This window comes from Squalius cephalus (assembly GCF_949319135.1).
Source record: "Squalius cephalus genome assembly, chromosome: 17".
NCBI classification, from domain to species: domain Eukaryota; kingdom Metazoa; phylum Chordata; class Actinopteri; order Cypriniformes; family Leuciscidae; genus Squalius; species Squalius cephalus.
In genome coordinates, this window is record NC_137138.1 from 13001133 (window position 1) to 13020995 (window position 19863).

At 39.4% G+C, this 19863-nt stretch overlaps 2 protein-coding genes across 3 annotated transcripts in view; both read left to right on the top strand.

The window, feature by feature from the left end:
• The window catches only part of atp2a2b (ATPase sarcoplasmic/endoplasmic reticulum Ca2+ transporting 2b), a 35690-nt gene extending 23671 nt beyond the window's left edge, over positions 1–12019 (top strand). For both annotated transcript variants that reach the window (XM_079846712.1, XM_079846711.1), the window contains 13 exons: positions 941–1405; positions 4092–4180; positions 4277–4379; positions 4735–4866; positions 5031–5150; positions 5293–5511; positions 5699–6034; positions 6698–6918; positions 8283–8485; positions 8582–8667; positions 8757–8890; positions 9770–9887; positions 10901–12019. In XM_079846712.1, the coding sequence (XP_079702838.1) occupies positions 941–1405; positions 4092–4180; positions 4277–4379; positions 4735–4866; positions 5031–5150; positions 5293–5511; positions 5699–6034; positions 6698–6918; positions 8283–8485; positions 8582–8667; positions 8757–8890; positions 9770–9887; positions 10901–11170 (2496 nt within the window). In that variant the 3' untranslated portion in view covers positions 11171–12019. The remainder of the gene's footprint in view (positions 1–940; positions 1406–4091; positions 4181–4276; positions 4380–4734; positions 4867–5030; positions 5151–5292; positions 5512–5698; positions 6035–6697; positions 6919–8282; positions 8486–8581; positions 8668–8756; positions 8891–9769; positions 9888–10900) is intronic.
• Positions 12020–16109: 4090 nt separating this feature from the next.
• Positions 16110–19863, top strand: part of bcr (BCR activator of RhoGEF and GTPase) — a 63336-nt gene continuing 59582 nt past the window's right edge. The window contains exon 1 of the mRNA XM_079847362.1: positions 16110–17670. Within this exon, the coding sequence (XP_079703488.1) occupies positions 16182–17670 (1489 nt within the window). The 5' untranslated portion in view covers positions 16110–16181. The remainder of the gene's footprint in view (positions 17671–19863) is intronic.

Below are 19863 nucleotides of genomic sequence, written 5' to 3' on the forward strand. Positions count from 1 at the left end.
CATGGCACGCTGAAATATCTCATATTTCTTGATTCTAATTAATTAGCCTAAAAAAATGCTGGAACATTGTTCGATAACCAATATGGTGCTGATATATCATACATCCTAACGCCCGTTTCACACATATTCCGTTTGCAGTGCGTATGCTTTCATACTGCACTCATATGCGGTCTTTCAATGCGTTCCAGGTGCCGTGCGTATACAGCAGTGCAGAGATCGTTTACGCACCAAGTCTATTTTTGCTGTGCTGCACGCGCTGAATTAAAGTGACAGCGCATGTTTCGTGGTCAAAATGAACACAGATTGACATGAAAATGTAGTAATTTCAGCACAAATGCATTTAATTCGAACAGTCGAACAACAGGAGAGATCATCAGTCTGTGAGTGTTTACTTTTCCCAGTAGATTTTAGCGCGGCTCTGTGTTGCTAGGAAGTTTGTTTTGTTTACTGTGTTTTTACTCTGGTAAAAGCGCCCGTGTGACATTGTTTGTGCGTCGTGACTTGTTAGTTTCGCTTGACTAAACGGTGGCGAGACCTTTATACGTTGTTTAAATTGTGTTCAAACGTGAATACGTTTATTAAAGGGTGTATATGTGTACAAAGAGAATCGTAATACTGACAAAACTTTTTTTAAATGAAAGTTGCTGATAACTTCTGGATTTGAAATACAAATAGTGAGTATGTGTTTGTGGTACAGCCGCGGATCAGTTACGCACTGCAAACACAGCATATGTGAAAGCGCTATTGCGCGTGCTGCTCCTGCACCGCATACACACTGCACACGGAGTATGTGTGAAACAGGCGTCAGTTGCATGATTTAGAACAAATTTTGTTTCTAGAAAACTTTACCAATAGAAAATTTAAATGGGATTTTAGATTGTTTATGATTGAATATGATCATAATTTAAAACTCACCTTTTTTTTAACTAAATGTTTACAGGGTACCAACATTGCCGCAGGCAAAGCGGTGGGTGTAGTGATTGCCACCGGTGTGAACACCGAAATTGGCAAAATCCGTGATGAGATGGTGTCCACGGAGCAGGAACGCACGCCACTCCAGCAGAAGCTGGATGAGTTCGGCCAGCAACTGTCCAAGGTCATCTCGCTCATCTGCATCGCCGTGTGGATCATCAACATTGGACACTTCAACGATCCGGTTCACGGTGGCTCATGGATCCGCGGGGCCGTATACTACTTCAAGATCGCCGTGGCGCTGGCTGTGGCCGCCATCCCCGAAGGCCTGCCCGCCGTCATCACCACCTGCCTGGCTCTGGGTACCCGTCGCATGGCCAAGAAGAACGCCATCGTACGCTCTCTGCCCTCGGTGGAGACCCTGGGCTGCACCTCCGTCATCTGCTCGGATAAGACCGGCACGCTTACCACCAACCAGATGTCCGTTTGCAGGGTGAGAATGCTGGGAATATTATACACAATTGAAGTGGGCTTGCAGCTTCAGGGCTCATCAAAAATAACTTACAACCTCTGTTATAATGAATTCTGTTTAGCCCATTATTTTATTCCTTGGCAAAAGAGTCTGTAATTGTTTAGAAATTTGCAGGCTGGGGTTCAGCCAAGAACCGAGAGTGATATTACTGCATAGACAATTGGCTCATGAATAAAAATGACATTCATGATGGTATTGATTTAGCACTAGTACGTTACTTGGCCTCAAACGAAAGTCGTGGGAAAGCTGTTAATCTGCAGCTTTGATATTGCCACGATTAATAATTTTATTTAGTTTTATCTTAGTTTCTCATGACCTTGTGTTAGACCACCCCAGGTTTCCTCTGTATTTCCTTTTATGTTGTTTTCCTGTTTGACATGGTTTATTTCTCTATTTCCCCTTCATTGTGTATACTGTATACTTATCTCCTCTCATCTTTTGTCACCCTCCTCATCTGCTCTTCTCCAGCTTGACTGCGAGAGCTGATCAGTATGCGGTAGTCAGTTACTTGCGGTAGTGTTACATAACTGACCTTGTGTGTGTGTGTGTGTGTGTGTGTGTGATATCTGCCTGTGATCCACAGCAGCGCCTTTGCTGTGGGCTGTACAGTCAAGCATGCAAACCGATTGTGAAGCGGTTCTGGTTTTAATCAGTTTTGTGTGTGTAAAGGTTAAAATTTAGTTGCAGGCTTGCTTTTCTTTTTAATAGAATAAATCAAGCATAATATTTAAAATAATTTCTGTGAATGCTCAGGATGTGGTTAAACCAAAATAATTTTTACCCTAAATGTCCCGTTTGCCTCGACTGTCTAAAATAATACTATATGGGAAGGGTGCTTCTAAAATTAGCAGCGTTTCAACTGAAGGAATGTAATCTTGTTAACCCTAACCATTAAGCTTGTACTCGTGTTAAATAGTTAACTCGTCTTGACACGATTGATACCTTTATCTGTGCCTTATTGAGGTACAGTTACTTTAAGAGTTCATATTTAGTGGTGGACCAATATGGATTTTTTATTGATTGCTGAGAGCTGGGTGCCTATTATATTATATCATATCAGACCTTTTCATTTTTGGGGGGAAGTCATAAATTGAAAAAATAAAAACATAAAATAAAGATTTATACTTTAGGTAGCAACTTCTTGATTCTGTTTAGGGTTTTCACAAATAAAGAAATGTTAAAAACTTGAATAAAAAGGAGGTAAACTCTGTAACCAACAGTGCACTTAGTAATCCGGGCGGTATTTCAGAAAACAGGTTAACTTACCCTTACATACACCCTGAACAGTTGATTAACCCAAACCTTGAATATTTGAGGTATGCAGGTTCCAAGGCCGCATAAGTTCAGTCAACCTGGAGTATGAAAGATTAAGACGTTAAGATGATTTTTTATTTTTTTTATTTTTTGCCTTCACATTTCTTGTAGGGTTAGGGTCATGGAAATTCACTAAATAAGTGCATGGAAACATGCTGAAAACCACATAGCAACACAATGGTAAAGACTCAAGACACATAAGCATCATATCAGCATGTTTTGCCCCTCCATTCACCAAAAGCTTTTTCTTTAGGAAGCGTTAAGTTTGATATTGTTTTTCCATCACTTTTTTTTTTTTTTTTGAATGGCTAATATCAGATATATTTTAAATGATTAGTTCATCCAAAAAAATGTCGTACTGAACCGTAAGACTCTTTAAGAACTGGAAGATCTTTTGGATGAAATGTTAGCGCTTTTTGTCCCTCCATTGACAGCCTACACAACTACCACTATCAAGCCCCAGAAAAGTAGTAAAGACATCATCGAAGTAATCCATGTGGCTCCAGTCCAGTGGTTTAATCTCAATTTTATGAAGCGACGCAATTGCTTTGTTTGCACCAAAGAAAACATTATTTACCACTTTATTTACAAAATATTAATCTCCAACACTAATCTTCAAGAGAGCACCACAATGCATGCGTGTTGTTGACATGAGAACGGACGTTGTTGCGTGAACGAGATTAATATTTTGTACTATCATGTCTTTACTATCTTTCTGGGGCTTAAAGTGGTAGTTTTGGAAGGACAGAAAGTTCTCAGATTTCATCAGAAATATCTTCATTTATGTTCCTAAAATGAACGAAAGTCTTACGGGTTTGGAACGAAATGAGGGTGGGCGATTTTTGGACGAACTAACTCTAAGTTTTTCTGCTAAACGTCTTTCTCCACAGTGCCTAGCGCCTTTGAAATTAGTGCCTGTCTCTCTCTCCCCCACACTCTTCTGTCTCTGTGGTTCGACTGTTGTCCACTGGGTTTTATCACTACAGCAGGAACGCTGTTCCACTTTACCATCCCACTCACTCTCATCTCTTTTATGCTCTTCTCTTCCTTGACATATTGGGGGATCTGATTGTCTTTTGTGCTTAAAATATCCTTAATGCTCAGTTGCTTATGTTTGGGGGGTTTTGGCTGGGTTTTAAAGGCCCTCTGAACTCTTAAGTGAGTGTCATGTAAAGTGTTTACATCTGTAGTGCTGGTATATCCAGGTCAGGTGGAGTAGGGATCTTTTCATGAGGTGCTTTCAAACATCAGAGATCATCTGTGGTGGGATGGCCTGCCCCCTGCTGGTTGAGATTTTGTTTGAATTCTTTTTTTTTTGTCTTTTTTGTTCCAGATGTTCATTGTTGATCAGGCAAATGGAAACAGCTGCTCTCTAAAAGAGTTCACCATTTCTGGCTCCACATACGCCCCTGATGGACAAGTGTGAGTTTTGTTGCCCATGTGCACACTGACTGATATTTCAAAGTGCATGAGACACCTCTGTTTAGCAACCTCTTTTTTTATTTATTTTTACTCCAGGTTTCATGAGGGTAAACCAGTGCGATGCTCCCAATATGATGCTCTGGTTGAACTGGCCAGCATCTGTGCTCTGTGTAACGACTCCTCTCTAGATTTCAACGAGGTTAGTTATTAACATCTTCTGGTATATGCAGCATCCTCTGTTCATCCATAAAAGGCAGCTAACTAATGTGTGGAACTATATTGTCTAGCATACAGCTGTCATTTAATGAATGAATTTGCTTAAATATAATTAAAAAAAAAATTCCATATTTTATAATAAATAATATTTTATACATTTATAAAGTATAATACAAAATAGGATTGAATTTTAACATTGGTCATTTGTATTATATAACATGAAAACAAATGTCTGCCTATCAATATTAACCAGAATATTTATATCAGTGGATCCCTAGTGCTTGTGTTTAACAAACAGCAGTTCTGAAGAGTTTCTAAAGAGTTTCTGTGTATGTCAGGCCAAAGGTGTGTATGAGAAGGTGGGAGAAGCCACAGAGACCGCTCTAACATGTCTGGTGGAGAAAATGAACGTGTTCGACACAGAACGAAAAGGCCTTTCCAAGGTTGAGTTGGCGAACGCTTGCAACTCGGTATGTCAAACATTTCCAACCGCAGATTGTGAGTTGGTTGCAACCCTAGTGGGTCGTGTGGTTGTGGAAGCCCACAGTAATTTCCAAATTTACTTTCTGTGTTTGATGTAATGGCAGCTTTCATCTCCAAGTAATTTCTTGTATTCTTTCTTTCTTTGTCTCAGGTCATCAAGCAGCTGATGAAGAAAGAGTTCACTCTGGAGTTCTCCCGAGACAGAAAGTCCATGTCAGTGTACTGTACTCCCAACAAACCTCGCTCATCCATTGGCAAGATGTTTGTTAAGGTAACGCCACGTTTTCCATGGAGACTTTAGCAGTATCAGTATTTCATTTACCTGTTCCAAACAGGACTACTTAACGTTTGAAATGTGTTGTGGTACAACAATATACCTGCAGCTTCCTTAAACTCATTATTTCTGGGTGCAGGGTGCTCCAGAGGGAGTGATCGACAGATGCACGCACATCCGTGTGGGTGGGAATAAAGTCCCTCTGACAGCAGGTATTAAAGAGAAGATCCTGTCTGTGATCCGTGAGTACGGCACAGGACGTGACACACTGCGCTGTCTGGCTCTGGCCACCCGAGACAACCCATTGAGCAAAGAGAGCCTTGTACTGGAGGACTCAAACCGCTTCATTGAGTATGAGGTGAGAAGAGCTTTTATTGTGTTACGACAATCGCAATAATGTGTGTGTGTGTGTGTGTGTATGTACATGTATGTACACACATGTATGTGTGTATACATGTATGTGTATATATGTATATGTATATTTATATTTGAATTAACTACAGAATTTTAATAGACGTTTATTATAATTGCTGTTTCTCCTTTAGACGGACCTGACCTTTGTGGGATGCGTGGGCATGCTGGACCCACCCAGAGCTGAGGTGGCAGCTTCCATCAAACTTTGTCGTCAAGCTGGCATTCGAGTCATCATGATCACTGGCGACAACAAGGGCACAGCTGTGGCCATCTGCAGGCGCATCGGCATCTTTGGCGAGGATGACGATGTCTCGTGCATGGCCTACACTGGTCGAGAGTTTGACGACCTGTCTCCTGTCGCCCAGCGTGAGGCAGTGATCACTGCCCGTTGCTTTGCCCGTGTCGAGCCATCTCACAAATCCAAGATTGTGGAGTTCCTGCAGTCCTACGATGAGATCACTGCCATGGTAAATTAGACTGTGAAATCGTAACAAATACTAACCGAATGATTTTATGTACAATTTCAATCTTAAGTTTGGGGGTCAGTAAGATTTTTAAATGTTTTTAAAATGTAGTCTCTAACCAAGGCTGCATTTATTTGGTCAAAATACAGTAATATTGTGAAATTATTAGAGTTTAAAATGACTGGTTTATAAATGTTAAAATATAATTTATTCCTTTGATGGCAAAGACAAATTTTTACTGTAGTCACTCTAGTCTTCAGTGTCAAATCATGATCCTTCAGAAATCATTCTAATATGCTGATTTGCTACTCAAGAAACATTTCTTATCAATGCTGAAAACAGTTGCTGCTTAATATCTTTGTTTTCAGGATTTTTGGATTAATAGAAAGTGCAAAAGAACAGTGTTTATTTGAAATTGAAGCCTTTTTTAACATAAGTGTCTTTACTGTCAGTTTTGATCAATTTAATGCTTTCATTCTGAATAAAAGTATTTCTTTAAAAAATAACTCATTGACCTCAAACTTTTCAACTGTTGTGTATATTTATGTATTCATAAAATTCTTTATTAAATGACTATAAAGATGGAGGAAGGATTTCTTCTATATGTTTTCATTGACAAAATCTTTCTCCCTCGACTGACTTGACATGCTGTGTTCATTCCTGCAGACTGGAGATGGTGTGAACGATGCACCTGCTCTGAAAAAGGCTGAAATTGGCATTGCTATGGGGTCAGGCACAGCAGTGGCGAAGACCGCTTCAGAGATGGTCCTTGCTGATGATAACTTTTCTACCATCGTGGCCGCTGTGGAAGAGGGTCGAGCCATTTACAATAACATGAAACAATTCATCCGCTACCTCATCTCCTCAAATGTCGGCGAGGTGGTCTGGTAAGGATCCTAACCTTTTGCTGACATTTTTTAGGAATTAATTCTTTATTTCTTTTTACTGGCCCGTCCACAAACCATTTCGAGTCAACATAAAATGGCTATTGCAATCTATTTAATTTGTGAAATCTTATGTACCATTAAATATTTTGGGTTTGGTAAGATTTTTTACAAATGTTTTTGAAAGAAGTCACTTATGCTCACCAAGGCTGCATTTATTTGATCAAAATGCAGTAAAAGCAGTAATGTTATGAAACACTATTACAATTTAAAATGACAGTTTTTTTTTTTTATTTGAATACATTTTAAAATGTAATTTAATCGTGTGATGGTAAAGCCGAATTTTCAGCAGCCATTACTTGAAATAGTAAAGACTTTTACACTGATCAAAAGTGCTAGACATTTCTTTTGTAACAATTTAATGCGCCCTTTCCGAATAAAGGCCCGTTCACATAGAGGACGATAACTATAACGATGAAGATATAGTTCTAAAAATCTTTCTAAATATAAAAGAATAAGTCCTCACCACAACTATAACGATAACGACACAGAGGAACGATATCGTTTGAAGCGATTTCACAATTATTTTCAGCTGATGAACAAAAACATTGACAGCAGCGGATAACAAAACTGCAGGGCGTTAAAGTTAGTCATCTTTAGTTATAGTTCTTGATGTAAAACAATTTGATTTAATACTATAAATCATACTTTTGAGTATCAGTCTTTCTAAGTGAAACAGGGTTTTCAGTAAGAGACAATTATAATTTGTTTATCAATCAATGGGTGTTGGATACCAGAATGGTTATTAAAGCAATAAGCCCTGCAAAGCCGTGATTTACAGTGAATTTAGAACAGCTAAGGGACTTTGTCTGCGGAGTGCCTAAAACCCCCCCTTAGCTGTTCTAAATTCACTGTAAAACACGGCTTCAAGGCTTGCAACACATGCAGCAACAAAGAATTATTATTGGCATATGCGCAGTAATACTAATGTAATGCGGTCACAGGTGTATGTTTTTTGAGTAATTTACAACGGCTTTGAATGTGGCTCAACCAATCAGAATCAAGGACCTGACCTATCTGTTTTATAATAAATTATATAATATATTATATTGTATTTGTATTTTATTCTTTTTTAAATAGTTTAATCAAGGTTTACTATTCATCCTGTGTGCCAAAACGGAGCAAGTCAGTTTCTTCTCAATCTTGTTTTGGCACAATTTAGTCTCCATCCTAAAAACGGTACAATATAAATGACAACACTGTGAAATGTATGCCTTGAGCAAACTCCGATCACTGCCAAAGTCCTTTTGACATTCTTCCAGTTGTTATCTAATCGCTTAACTCACTATGTTTATTCTCTCTGGTAGTATTTTCTTAACGGCAGCTCTGGGCTTCCCCGAAGCTCTGATTCCAGTTCAGCTGCTTTGGGTGAATCTGGTGACGGACGGTCTGCCTGCGACCGCTCTGGGCTTCAACCCACCCGACCTGGACATCATGAGCAAACCTCCTCGCAATGCCAGAGAGCCACTTATCTCTGGCTGGCTCTTCTTTAGATACCTGATAATTGGCTGTGAGTGCACCACTGGCTTTATTTGCTACATAATATTTATTTTTTTGTGGGTAAAGAAAGATTTGACATGTTAATGTTCTCCATGTCACCCTAAAGGTTATGTAGGTGCTGGTACTGTAGGTGCTGCTGCATGGTGGTTCATTGCTGCTGAAGATGGGCCTAGAGTCACCCTCTATCAACTGGTTAGAAACTCCCCTTACATTTGAATACTCTTTCTCAATCACATGCATTCCAATGTCTTAATTCGCTTCAATCGTTTTCATCTCTGCAGAGCCACTTCCTTCAGTGTGCACCGGACAACCCTGAGTTTGAGGGCCTGAAGTGTGATGTGTTTGAGTCTCCCTATCCAATGACCATGGCTCTCTCCGTACTAGTGACCATTGAGATGTGCAACGCCCTCAACAGGTCAGTGTCGGAAGTTCGCTACAATAAAGGCACATCTTGTCCCTGAAAATGTCACAATTATTTACATCTGCTATTAAGATTCATCCAATCACAAGTAGTAAGACGAGACAATGCTGTATACACCTGGAAGTCATTTTCTTATAACAATGTTATCTTACCGATATTTTATTGGACTGTTCCACTTTTCATGCATATAGAAAACATTTTTATGAATTAAGCTCATCTAAGGACTTGTTTGGTAAGATTTTACCAGAAAAGTTTTTAGAAATTGTATCATGTGTTGATACAATATTTATTTATTTATTTATTTCATGGTTTTTATTTTTATTGTATATTAAAAACTATATTTTTGTAATCCAGTTTTTGTCATGAAGATAGATAGCCATAGATGCTGACATGGCATTAAATAAAACTATGCTGAAGTTATCTTTACAGTTTACAATTGTACTCTACAGATAGTGTAGTTACATGCATTTTCAATGAGTACTGAATATAGTTTGACATTTTGAGGAATCACAAATCTTTTTACACCCTATTTATCCTTGTATTTGGCTGTGTCCAATTACAATCATATCAGCTAAAATGGAGCTTAAAGGGATAGTTCACCCAAAAATGAAAATTCTGCCATCATTTACTCACCGTCTAGTTGTTCCAAACATGTATGAATTTCTTTCTTCTACTGAACACAAAAGAAGTTGATGGGTAACTGTTTGGTTACCCATATTCTTCAAAATATCATCTTTTGTGTTCAGCAGAAGAAAGAAATTCGTACAGGTTTGGAACAACTTGACAGGTTTTAACAGCATAACTGGTGGATTATATAAAGATGCAACCAGTCAATCAATTTCACAATGTTATCTTCTTGATGTCCTGTCGTAGTGTTTCAGAGAACCAGTCTCTGCTTCGCATGCCCCCCTGGGATAATGTGTGGCTGCTAGGAGCCATCTGCCTCTCCATGTCCCTCCACTTCTTTATCCTTTATGTGGAGCCCCTGCCGGTAAGATCAGTTTTCATCAATAAGATCATCAGTTTCAGTATATTGGTTCTTTTGTGTTTTTTTTTTTGGTGTTTTTTTGCAGTCTTTGTAGAATCTTTTTTTTTTTTTTTTTTTTTATATTTTTAACTGTATAAACTCTTATACAATTAAAATTACAATTAAAAACATTATGCAATACAATTATGCAATTGTGACTTTCTCTTACAATTCTGACTATATCACACAATTCTGAGAAAAAAGTCAATTGTGAGATATAAACTCACAATTATGTGGGGGAGAGAAAGTTGCAATTAACTTTTTTTTATTCTATGGTTGGTTACGGTTTACTTTATTTGTATTCATATTTGTAACATTTCTTTATTCATGAAAAATACTATAGGATTTCAGAATCAAGCAATCTAAAGGATAAATCTTTATAATTTATCAGGTTTAAATTTTTTTCCATATTTTCACATTTATTTCCAATTTAGTAAATATTATGTAAAAATAGATATTAATTTAATTTCAGCGATTATGCATGTATTTCTATCTTAAAATAGTTTGATATCATAAGCAAAAAAAATGTTTCAATGCTTTTGTGTTCTCTCGCTATTATATAGCTTAGTAATTATATTGTATGCAATTCACGGGCATCAAAGAGCCAATATGCGTGGTATCGCTTTTTACCTTTTGCTTTCAAATTTGTGATCAAGCGTACTCTCTGTATAGGAAGCAGCTGCACTGACCACTAATTTTACAAGATAAGATGTTTGTCAATGATGCTCAGGATCAGTTGCGCACCAAATCCTCTGCCATCATCCTGCCAGTCATCTCTAATTGCTATCATCTCATATTAAGTGAAATCTGATGTACTGTAATGTAACCGACTACCACCGCAAGCCTAACCATGTTCCTTTAGAATGCTCCGTAGAATGCGTTATTCATTTTCCATGCTTTTCCAAATTCAAAATGGGCTTTGGGCACATCCCTAATGTTTGTGTAGTGACTCTACTCTGGGCTTTCTTTCTCTACAGATAATCTTCCAGATCACGCCACTGAACGTGACCCAGTGGCTTATGGTATTGAAGATTTCCTTGCCCGTCATCTTGCTGGATGAATTGCTCAAGTTTGCAGCCAGAAACTACCTGGACAAGCCCAAAGAGCTGGACAAGCCCAAGGGCATGGCCTGCTCACTCAGCACCTGCACAGAGGGCATTTCCTGGCCCTTCGTGGCTCTCTCACTCCCCCTGGTGCTGTGGCTCTACAGCATTGACACTAACTTGGCCGAAATGTTCTGGTCTTGACTGAAATGAGCATTGATGTGTGTAGATGTGTACGTGTGTCTGTATGTGTGGTTGTGCGTTTAAAGTGTGCCTCCGCAAACAGCGAATGTGTACGAGAAGGACAGGATTAACACAAAAATAACCTTAAGATAGAAATATAACTTTTTTTCTTTTTTTTTTTAAACTGTCCGTTGGTGATTGAGGAGACCATACAGACCTGAAGTCTTCAAGTATTAGTGACCATTAATATTCTTTTTGGACTTCTTGTTGGTTTCTTTTGTTATTGCGTTTTAAATTAATCATTTGTCTCGTCTATTTCAAACCAGTAACAATAATGGTAATATCCACTTTGTTTTCCCCCATATCATGTGTTCAAATTGCTGAATTGAGAAAAGTGCTTGTGTACAGACATTTAACACTATTTTATGCATTGGTTCATTTGTTATTATTTGTTCATTTTGCTAACAGAGTAGAGCAGGTTGGGTAGAAAAGAGAAAGAAAGAGAACAAGACAGAAGAACTGTTTACTAATGTTTACCTTTGTGTCTTCGGCGTGAACATCGCTCAGAGCCAATGGACAAGCATGGTGTTGCAAAGCAGCATGGGAAAGAGTGTATGGGTCTGAACGTTTGAATGCTTCATGGTCAAATCTTCAGATGAAAGCTGCATGTTCTGTATTTCGCATGCATTTTGTGTGGTTTTTTCATTTATGATTTGTACCTGTATGTCTTTCCCTATGTGTAATAACTTGCATTTTTATGGTGATACATTTTGTTTCCGCTATTACCTGACACGTTTGATTTAGTAAAGCCAGTTTTTCTGCACTAGGCAGAGTACAGCTACCTCAGGACTGTCAGATTAGACTCTCTCTGGTTGCTTCCCTCCCGCCCCCCCCCCCCCCCCACACACACACACACACTCACTTAGCTTTACACCGCCTGTACACATTACTGCATGAGGCGTGCCTCTGTTTGAAAACTCAGATTCTTTTGGCCCCATCCAATCTGTTTTAAGTTCTTTTTTGTGTGTGTGTTTGTTTTCACTGTATTTTATAATTGAATGAACATGCATTAACTTAATTTAGAGGTTTTCTTTTGTTTTGTTGTGGGGTGGGGGGGTTGGACAAAAGATGTAAATGTTACCGTTTAGTTGGGTCTGAGATAAACAAGTAGAAAATTAAACAAGCAAAGGTTTAGGTGTTGCATTCAAAACATGAATTTCAAAATGCAAAACCAAAATGTTTCATGCTACCTTTTTTTTCTCTACTTTTAAGAAAATGCACTCATGAACCATTTGAATTAAAATGCGTGTCTTCATTTTACTAGCTGGTCTGTTCCTTCCTGCAATGCAGCACGGCAAGTTTTAAGAGCAATTATACTTGAATAAATGAAATTAATGTACAGAGATTTAGTTACATAGCTGAGCACAAGATTGACAGCTGAGAGGGGTTTCCTTGTGAAGCAGCCTCTTGTTCGGCCCTCACCAGCCAGTCTGGTAAGACGGCCTGTATATTTGTACACATATACCCGAACGGTACAAAGTATTTTTCTTTTTCCGTTTTCATTAAACGGAGCTTTCTGGCATTTAGTTGTCCATTGCATCACACTAATTGCTTGCTGAAATGGATGCATGTCCCTGACTATGCCCTTGGTGTGGTATTCTGGTGTCAGTATTTTAATAAAAAAACCATGCACATTCCCTTAAGGCCCGTTCACACCAAGAACGATAACTATAACGATACTTGTAGAGTCCACACCAGCGGATGATATCATTCTGTTTATTCAAGCGAGCTGCAGCTTTGTTGTCTACCACTTCAAATGCTCGAGCTCTGTAAACCAGGACTGATTCTGATTGGTTGTCAATGATTTTATCGTTCTAAAAGTGATTCCAACTATATAGTTTTTCGGTGCCGTTGTGTTGTGGACTCTGCTATTCTTTTATTTTTAGAATTATATTATTATTGTTATCATTCTTGGTGTGAACGGGCCTTTATTAGCATTCAGTGGTCTTTCATTTAAAAGTTTTGTTCACCCAAAAATTAAAATTAAAATTATTTTTTATTATATCTTTAATATAAGAAGAAAGTCATATACCCCTAGGATGGCTTGAGGTTGAGTAAATTATGGGGTAATTTTAATTTTTGGATGAACTGACCCTTTAAGAAAGCGTCACTGACGTTGCCACTACACATTCCTCCATTCTTTTCACCACGTTACAACAATCCGAAGCCTCAAGTTTTCTGACAATGGACCAACCCTGCTACGTAACTGCTAAATTCCTTCTACGACTACTGCGGCTGTTTATAGCTGCACTTAACACATGGCCATATCAGCTTGAGTACATTCCACTGCAATATATGATGTTTTTAAGAAATATATAATATATTGTAAAGACTTGATGGTCAAATTACATGTAAGCATGATTGTTTCCTTCTCCCCATATAATTTCAGTCTTGTCTCTGAATGAAATGAATAGACATCACCATTAGTTTTTATTAGAATGGTCCGTACACTGTGGTCTGACTTGCTCAGGAACTGAACTTGGATGTTGGCATAAATAAGAGTCAAATGAAAACACTATTGCCATTTTTATTTTTATTTTTTAGTAAATGTTGCCTTTTGTATCAAGTAATCATACTGACAATTATTTACACCTTATACTTGGTTATATGCTAAATATTTATTTAGTGCACTTTAGCATTTCCATTTCATTCTAAAACATTAAAAAAAGTTAATGCTAAGTAGAATCTGCCTCTGCTTGTGTTGGGAAACCTCAGGCTTCTGTGTTGTGCATGTCTTTTTTGAGTGGCTTCATTTAGCCGAATATCAGAACCTGCATGTTGAATGTGCAGTTCAGAGAAAATAGCCACCATTGCGCTGCAGATCATGACATGTAAGAGTGGACTCAATAATAAAACTCAATAATGATGAATAAATGACAGAGAGATGAGAATAATAAGTGTGTATGGAAGCAAGCAGCAGCAGCATCAGTCTTTTACCATGCATGACAATGTCTACCATTGCCTATTGCTGATGCAAGGACAGTTTGCTGCATTTTTTTTCTGTGTAAATTGTCATAGTTTTATATACATGTATTATATAGTATAATGCATGCCTTCAGTTGTAATTAGCCAAATCATTTGATCTATATTTATATAGCAACTTGCTGTGTACATCGCTGCTAAATGTATGATATGATTAAACACATCATTTTACAAATAAACTGCAGTTAATTTGACCAATGCTGATGTTCATGCTTTGTGTTTCTCCATGTGTATCTGTTAGGAAAAGCCATTGAATAAATTTAAAAAATATATATTAAATGATGGAGTAGGATTTTTTTTTATCACTCAGTCTGTTATGCAAATTACCTGAATCGGTGCCATTGGCCAGCAGAAAAAACAGATTCCAATGTGGCCAGTATGTGCCACTTGTTCTTGGCCCTAAAATAAACAAATAAGCCATTCATTCATATGTGATTTTGAGTATAGAGATGTCCTAGCAGTCCCTCACGGCTGTAATGTCTAAGATTGAACACTTGAAGGCGTCAGAGACAAAATGTGGCGCTAGAATATGGTCCAATTACAATGACATCATCTTATTTCTCGTGTAAACACAGCTGCATCTTTTATGTAACCAGTGACCAAAATCTGTTTAATTGACAATAGCACTGAACTGACTTCAGCTGAACAACAGCCGAAATGCATCATTTTCCTGTTATCCCTGTAAAGCTGTTTTGAAACAATCTGTTGGCATATTGTACAAAGCGCTATATAAAAAAAGGTGTCTTGACTTGACAATAGCAATATTTCAAAAAAGAAGAGAAAGGTTTTATTTTTGCAAATGACATATTGCATTATGTGCTGCTTGAACCACAGCTCGTGAAATGTCTATCTATTTTTTTTTTATTGATCTATATGTAAAAAAAAAAAAAAAAAAACATTGAAAGAAAACATGACATGTATTGACATATACATGAAAACATGTATTTATTCCAATAAGGACATTACATAAAGTGACAGCATGTCAAAGCAAATAATATTTGCAATAAAAAGGCTGTACGTGTATGTAAACGCGACTCTTTTTATCCGATTTTCAGATTCAGACTGCATTCCTCCTAACTCATGTAAAAAGTCTTATATTTAAACCACGCCACACACATACTACAATCTTCCTTGACCTATGCGGTGAAGCAGCCTGTCTCTTTAAATCGAACCCATGCTGGGAGAGCTGTCAATCATATGCCGTAGTCCCGCCCCTTCCTGCAGCAGCAGCAGCAGCAGCGGTGTCTCGTTCACACGGAGGCATTACGTACAGCAGTCTCACCAAATATGCACAGTCTAATTATCCGCGACAAAATGGGATAATTGTGAGCGTCTTCAGAGAATTGCATCAACGGGAACTAAAAGAACAATCAAGGAGAGTGATTTTTTTAACCTTCAATCTACACAGACGTAAGCACAAAGGGTTTTGGGCATAATGGTGATAAAAGAGATATCACATTATCAACGCAGGACAACTGGAATACATCGCCACATACACGACCGGACCTTATAATTTGTTTATGGCGACCAGCTTAATTTGAAAAGCTTTTAAAGGAGTATTTTGTTTATTCCGTGCGCTCTGGAGAACAGATGCTGTCATTGTGCTGGGGACCGAGATTTGTGCGCGTGATATTCTGCAAGTGGTCTCGTCGGAATGGTGCGCGAGATGAGAATGCGCGTGCCTTTATTGTTTCCGCGCGATATGCTCAATAACGGTCGTTCTTCTGTCGTTGAACAACTCGACAACGACGACAATTTTGGTACAGAAAGATTGAGACTTCAAGTGACAATTCCAGGGAAATCATGAACGATGTGTTTTGTAAACATTTGTATTAAGTGTTATTAAAGAAATATCGTTTATTATGAACGGGCACTGCCGACTTTTCATACTTTCATCAGATTTGCTTTTCTTCGGCTAAATTCCACTTAGTTGGAGCTACTTGACCGTGTGTTTCTGACCAATTTGATATTTTCAACCTGAGAAAACACAATGGTGGAGCCTGTGGGTTTCATTGAAGCCTGGAAAGCACAGTTTCCAGAGTCTGAGCCTCCGAAGATGGAGCTAAGATCTGTTGGGGGAATCGAACTGGAACTAGAGAAGTGCAAAGCATCCATAAGACGTTTGGAAATGGAGGTGAACAAAGAGCGCTTCCGGATGATCTACCTTCAGACGCTGCTGGCCAAGGAGAGAAAGAGCTATGACCGACAGAGATGGGGTTTCAGGAAGCCACCTCACATGGCAGAAGGGGACCCACAAGCTGTTGGGGCCGATTCCCAGCATCTCCATGCACAGGAGCACGGACAGTCAGAGCGCAGCAGGTTTCAGCCTGTGGGGGAGACCAGAGTGAAACCACGACCACCCCCTGCCAGAAAGTCAGCCTCCCATGGCGATGGATTGGAGCTTCAATCGTCATTTGAGGCACACCAAGCTGGGCCAGTTAGTGAGACCGATGGGCTCTCACCGTCCACACAGAGGGGCGGAGTCTCCCCTCGCAGGCCCCATCCACCCCCTGACAAGGAGCTGCCCTTGGATCCATCCTCGAAAGACAAGCCGGGCATGGGGCTTGGGGTGGCTGCATTACGTTCAAACTTTGAGAGGATCAAACGAGCCAACTCGCACTCAGCCAGCGAAGGAAAATCAGGCCATGAGAAACCGTTTTACACCAACGTTGAGTTTCATCATGACAGGGGCCTAGTAAAAGTCAACGACCGTGAGGTCTCGGACAAAATCAGCTCTCTTGGGAACCAAGCCATGCAGATGGAGCGCAAAAGGTCACTTCATTCACTTCCGGGCAACCTTGCTACAGTCGCAGGTGATCTACGCACCAGGCCTGTCTATAGGGGGCGCTCTACTGAAAGCACCTGCGGATACGATGCAGAGTATGAAGACGGCGAACCCAGTCCTCGCTACAGCACTGCGAGACCGAACGGGGCCAAACCACCACCGCCGCCATGGCAGCCATCAGATTTCCAGCCATATACTAGTGTTTACGTCGGAGGGATGATGTCAGGAGATGGTGGTGACGGTAGGGTCACTATGAGGGACCATGGAGGAAGCGACGACCATCTTCTCACCTGGCCCAGGAGGTCCTACTCGCCCGGAAGTTTCGAGGACGTGGGAGGTGGAGGAGGCGGCTACACGCCAGACTGCAGCTCCAACGAGAACCTGACGTCTAGTGAGGAAGACTTCTCCTCGGGACAGTCCAGTCATGTGTCGCCCAGCCCTACGACAGCGTACCGCCGCCCACTCCGAGAGAAGAGTCGCTCGCCTTCTCAGAACTCCCAGAATTCTCAGCACTCGTTTGACAGCAGCAGCCCCCCTACACCGCAGACACAGAAACGGCACCGGCAGCAACATGTCGTGGTGTCCGAGGCCACCATTGTAGGCGTAAGGAAAACAGGACAAATCTGGCCCCACGATGGAGACTCTATAGCCTCCAGTAGGGCTTCCCATGACAACAGTTACCATGGAGATCTAGGTAAGTCATGATTATTACTTTTACATGTTGTTGTTCTTCTTCTTTTTTTCCCCCCACAGGTGAAGCGGTTCCTAACAAATATCGAATGTAACAAAAATAAATGGTTTTAGATTAGCAAAATTGGTTGTTACTGTAAGACTGTAAATGAGAGATAACATCACTGATGACATCATGGGTAGCAATATGTAGCATGGCTGAATAATAGCAACTCAATGCTTTTGGCCAAACACACTCTTCTTGGAGTGCAAATGAGTGGGCATCTTGTGTTTTTCTGCATTCTTGACTCAGTGTTTCTGTTTTATATCCCTTTATATTTTGCTTGCTCTTCCATTAAATCCCTCATCTGTCAGTTTCTTCACTTCCCTTCCCTTCCCAAGCTGTTGTCTACTTTTGTTTCACGCTCTGCCTGTATTGGTCAGACACTGTGACGGCCACTTGCTGCGGTTAGTTAATCCGGCCTGATGTGTCTCATATATAAAGAGGTAATTAACTAAACAAGCTAATTTATGATCATGAGGTCAGAATGTGCGTGTCAGAGTTTGTTTCTTTGTACAGGACATGAGCTAAGTAGCTTTCACTCATGTCACATGCTGCTGTGGAAATCTCCCAATCAGGACAAAGAACTATTTGGTGAATAAAAATGGTCATACGTAAATACCTTGCTTTTATTTTTATGGTACTGTATGTTAATGCAGCGATTTAACAGACTTTGGTGTTTGTAAGGAAAAATAGTAAGAAATCATTTGATTTTCAATGGAGCGTGAAGTCAGTGGCTCTCACGTGATGCATCTCCTTTGAAATTCTGTAGTCGAGTGTAGGCAAAAGAAGGAAAAGTGAGCAATTTCACTGTTCTGTGTGATTTGTGTCTACCCACATAAAGCAATATGATTAAAAAATATGTGTCAGAAATTGTTTCTGTTGTAAGAGAGTTAGACTCATGCTATCTAGCTGGCTAAGATAGATTAGCCTAGGTTTTGTTGAATTTACAAAAATGCTTGCGATAGTCTCGAAAGCATCAATAAGAATGTGTCAAAAGTAATGTTTATAAGCAGTATAATTTTCAGCTCATTGCAGATTTTTGTTGTTAAGAAAAAATTATTTTAGTGAGCAAATTTTTTTCAAAAGATGTTTTTTTTACCCTAACCCTAACCACAATTGGCAAAAATTGTGCCGAAAACTAAATAACCAATCACTATGTTTTGTATTTGACTAAATTGCATCTCAGAAAACCAAATTTGTTAAAGGAGAACTCCGGTCAATTTTAACATTGAGCTCATTTTTTTGTACATTTGGAGTGCTGTCAATACAGAGAACAACGACAAAAATCGGTGTTGCCTACACCGTGTTATCCTCTTTTTAAAATTTGCACCCTGTTGACTTCAATGGGGCAAGTTTTAAACCTGCTTTTAGCCTCTTAACATCCTTGATGTGTCATTACAAGTGCACAGCCATGTGAGTGATTCCTTCAGAGTGAACACGGGTCAATCTGACTGCAGTAGATGTGAAAGATATGAATAAAAATGATATTTATTTAGCCAGCACTAATACCTGTATTTACATCTTGTTTTCGGTCAAAGTCCACAGTAATCGATTGTCGAGTTCATGCGCATTGGTTTAGTACCTATGATCATGCGCGTGAACTCGACAATCGATTACTATGGACTTTGACCGAAAACAGGATGTAAATACAGGTATGTGCGCTGGCTGAATATACATCATTTTTATTCATATCTTTCACATCTACTGCAGTCAGATTGACCCGTGTTCACTCTGAAGGAATCACTCACATGGCTGTGCACTTGTAATGACACATCAAGGATGTTAAGAGGCTAAAAGCAGGTTTAAAACTTGCCCCATTGAAGTCAACAGGGTGCAAATTTTAAAAAGAGGATAACACGGTGTAGGCAACACCGATTTTTGTCGTTGTTCTCTGTATTGACAGCACTCCAAATGTAAAAAAAAAAAGAGCTCAATCATGTTAAAATTGACCGGAGTTCTCCTTTAAGGCGTAAAAATGATGAATTATGAAACTATCCTGAAGTTGTATCACACTGGCCCCAGACTAGAGGGCAGTTTTTATTGTTGAGTCCCGCAGAAGTAGGAACTCTTACTACTGACTAGCCGTACAGTATACTGTTACCTAACAAGCAGGTGTCTGGAAGATTCAGCCAGAGACAAGGATACCCATGAGCG